This window comes from Loa loa (assembly GCF_000183805.2).
Source record: "Loa loa unplaced genomic scaffold supercont3.165, whole genome shotgun sequence".
NCBI lineage: Eukaryota > Metazoa > Nematoda > Chromadorea > Rhabditida > Onchocercidae > Loa > Loa loa.
This window is the reverse complement of record NW_018108345.1, coordinates 128146-131838: the sequence shown is the minus strand read 5'-3', so window position 1 is coordinate 131838 and position 3693 is coordinate 128146. Positions and strand designations below refer to the sequence as shown.

The following is a 3693-nucleotide window of genomic DNA, read 5'->3' as shown; positions in this document are numbered from 1 at the left end:
ACAGGAATATGATCATTGATTTTCACCGGTAAAGCAGGAGAACAGGAATATGATCATTGATTTCACCGGTAAAGCAGGAGAACAGGAATATGATCATTGATTTTCACCGGTAAAGCAGGAGAACAGGAATATGATCATTGATTTTCACCGGTAAAGCGGGAGAACGGTAAAAGCGATAAATAAAGGATGATATTTTCGAAATACCGACCGATAACAATTTTTATTTTCCCACATATATATATGTTCACACATGTGCATATGTCGGTACGTATATCATCTGTACGTGTGTACGTGTACGTCCATATATATAAATATATGTTCGCATGTGGATATGTCTGTACGTGTATCTGTACGTGTGTACGTGTACGTCCATATATATAAGTATATGTTCGCATGTGGATATGTCTGTACGTGTGTACGTGTACGTTTGTACTATGTTTTCTAAAAGTTACCTAATAGAAAGTTATTTCATGGATTCTTTTTTTTTTTTTGTCAAAATTAAATTGTTGATTAGGAAAAAGTAAAATAGCTAAGAATGGTGAAATGTGAAATAAATTTTTGTCAAATAATGTGACACAAATCTTTTCTTAACTAATATGAAATGAGGTTTTTATGAAGTAGCGTGACATAAATCTTTTGTAAAGTTTCTTTTTTTTATGAAATATGTATAAATTAATTCATTGATCATGAATTGACATTTAGAATTGGTTGATTATAGAAATACTTAATTTGAAAACAAATGTGTCGTGAAATGTTGTAAATAAATGAAAGATTTGTTGAGAATTGTCATCAGAAAAAAGATTTTTTTTTTTTTTCGAAGATTGTCACTGATGGATTGATAGATTATTTCATCATGTAATGTGTAATTGAATCAAATGACAAAACATTTGTTGTAGAACATGAAATGATTGTGATATTATATCAAATACGTGTAATTTGTAAAAATAATAATGGAAATTGATTATATAATTATAGCATTAAATATATTCGAAATAATTGAAAAAAAATGGTAATTTATTAATTATTTTCTAAATTATTATATATTTCTGATCTTTGTTCATTTTTATATATAAAAATGAAATTTTCAAAAAAAAAAAATGTTGCTATAATTTATTTAAATTATTTGATATAAATATTCTTTTTTGTGATTTAAATTAAACATTTGTAGATTAATTAATTAATGAGATATATTATGAGAAAGAGAGAGGGAGAGAGAGAAATTAGAAAATGAAAAGAGAAAGAGAAGGGAAGAAGGAAAGAGAGAAAGAGAGAGAGAGAGTTGATTATCAATGACTGTGATGCATCTCTTCCTATGAATAAATATATCATCAGGAGGTGCTGACTCATCATCATCTATTGCCATAGCACTGCAACAGGTGCAATAGGTGATGATGAGTCAGCACCTCGTTACTTCAGTCATTTCTATATGTATGTGCATGTATGTATGTATGTATGTATGTATGTATGTATGTATGTATGTATGTATGTATGTATGTATGTATGTATGTGTGTGTATGTATGTAACCATGTATATGTATATGAACGTATGCATATGTATGTGTGTATGTCTATGTGTATGTTTATTATATATGTTTGTTATTGTAGTTGTATTTAGTAGTAGTACCACTTTAGTTCCGCTTTTCAAATAACCATTTATAACTTGTTTAAATTATACCGGTAAGTTGACATATATTATTATTAATTATTATTTATTATTATTAAATTTATTATCATTATTATTATTATCATTGTTATCATTGTTGTTGTTATTGTTATTGTCCAAATCATTGTCATAATGATTGGAATAAAAAAGTTAACAGGAATTAAGATTATCTACAAATAATAGCAATCGTATTAATGTAGGTATTGATGATAATGATTGCAACATATTATTAATAATTGTATTAGTGATAATATAGTGTTAATGATAGTAATGTTGGTGGTGTATGATTTTGATGACAGTGATAGTGTTTAGTGATTGTGATCGTGATAGTGATAGTGATATAGTGTTAATGATTGTAATGGTGATACAAAATGTCCTCCGCCATCTTTCCAAACATGTCGACGACGACAACGACAACATTCTTCCTTTCCCATCCAATCTATCCTTCCGTTTAACAATTGCTTATTTTTTTTCAATCTCGTCTCACTTCTCAGTCCTTTCTCTTATCACATTTATAGGTTGCTCATGCTTCTTTTTCTTTTTTTTATCTAATTTGTTATCTTTAGGATAACATATAAAAGTAGTGAATGAAGGTCAAAGATCATCAGCCAGTAGTGCTGCAATCATTTGTTGTTATTGTTGTTGTTGATATTGTTATTGTTGTGCTTATTGTTGTTGTTGTTATTGTCGTTGTTGTTTTCGTTATTGTTATTGTTGTTGTTGTTGCTATTGCTCCTGTTGTTGTTGCTGTTATTATTGTTGTTGTTATTGTTATTGTTGTTGTTGCTATTGTTGTTGTTGTTGTCGTTATTATCGTTATTGTTGTCGTTACTGTTGTTATTGTTGTTATCGTTGTTGTTGTTGTTTGTTGTGTTTGATGTTAGAGAAAGAAGGAGTGGAGTGGAAGTGGATTATTATCAACGAGTTAAAACATTTGAATGAAGCAGATTTGTGTTGTATAGTTGTAGCCAGAAAGAAAATAGTTGGAACTAAAATTCTTTGAATGAAAATGGCCAGAAGAAAGATAGCAAGACTAGGCTTCTTTAAATGAAGATTGCTAGATGGGTAAAGTAAAGTTTTCCTCTTTTCTTTTTTTCTTTTTTTTTCTTTTTTTTTGGTAAAAAGAGGGAGGGAAGAAAGAAGTGAAAGAATTTGCGAAGACTAAGGTTCTTGAAATGAATGAGGAAAAACTAAGGCTTTTTAAAGTGGGATGAGAAAAGACTAGGCTTTTTAAAGTGGGATGAGAAAAGACTAGGCTTTTTAAAGTGGGATGAGAAGAGGCTAGGCTTCTTAAGATTAGATGATCACTTAGGACAAGGAAGAGTGAAAAAGGGAAGGAAAGAGAGAGAGAGAGAGAGAGAGACGTTATTTTGAAGATGAAGAAGAAAGCATTCATTTTAGTAAATTGTTAAAGCTGTGAATTTGTTTACGTGTATGTGTCATAAGATATTAGCAAAGACTAATATTGGTTTCTGTATTTTCTAGAGAGTCAACAAAATTATCAAGATTTATAGGATAGCTAACAACAACAACAACAACAACAATAGCAATCGATTATGATTTTTCTATTCTAATTACTGGCAATTTAAAATTAAATCAATGTTTTTTTTTCCCTTTCCATTTTCTTTTCCACTATTTTTCTAGTACTTTCTATCCGATTATTAGGAATTTAATGATAGATTAGTATATATTTTCATTTTTAAAACGATAAATATAAGGAAATGAAAGTTACACAGATTTATAATAAAAAAAAAAACGGAAATAAGTATTGTTTGGTTTATATTTTTGCACATATAACTTTATCCAATAGTATGAATATTGGGCGGAACATATAGGCCTAGTTTATGCTTTGCCAATCTAAAAGCCTTAAGGCCATAAACAGCATTGATGATGATGATGACGACAACGTTAGGCGACTATTTATTCATTGTAATAGCTGTTGTCTAGCATTTAAACATTTTTGCCTACCTTATCTTTTCTAAAAATTAATTCATTTTTCTTTTTTTTTTTCTATCCCCTCTCTCTCTCTC

The 3693-nt window shown here is 29.0% G+C and overlaps 3 protein-coding genes across 3 annotated transcripts in view; 2 read left to right on the top strand and 1 right to left on the bottom strand.

Annotated features, from left to right (window-relative positions):
* LOAG_17976 (tyrosine-protein phosphatase vhp-1) overlaps window positions 1-3693 on the top strand; it is a 9885-nt gene that overhangs the window by 2252 nt on the left and 3940 nt on the right. The gene's annotated exons all lie outside the window — the stretch shown is intronic.
* On the bottom strand, window positions 135-1363 carry LOAG_13544 (hypothetical protein; the record flags this gene model as incomplete). Its single annotated transcript, XM_003149050.1, has 2 exons — window positions 135-441; window positions 1344-1363. The coding sequence occupies 2 exons, from the start codon at window positions 1361-1363 to the stop codon at window positions 135-137; spliced, it is 327 nt and encodes a 108-aa protein (XP_003149098.1).
* LOAG_17977 (tyrosine-protein phosphatase vhp-1) lies at window positions 2214-2608 on the top strand. Its single transcript, XM_003149049.2, has one exon. The coding sequence runs from the start codon at window positions 2251-2253 to the stop codon at window positions 2539-2541; it is 291 nt and encodes a 96-aa protein (XP_003149097.2). The 5' UTR covers window positions 2214-2250; the 3' UTR covers window positions 2542-2608.

Excerpts from the sequence above, each read along its gene's own strand:
- LOAG_17977 (XM_003149049.2), top strand. The coding sequence starts at position 2,251 with ATGAAGGTCAAAGATCATCAGCCAGTAGTGCTGCAATCATTTGTTGTT.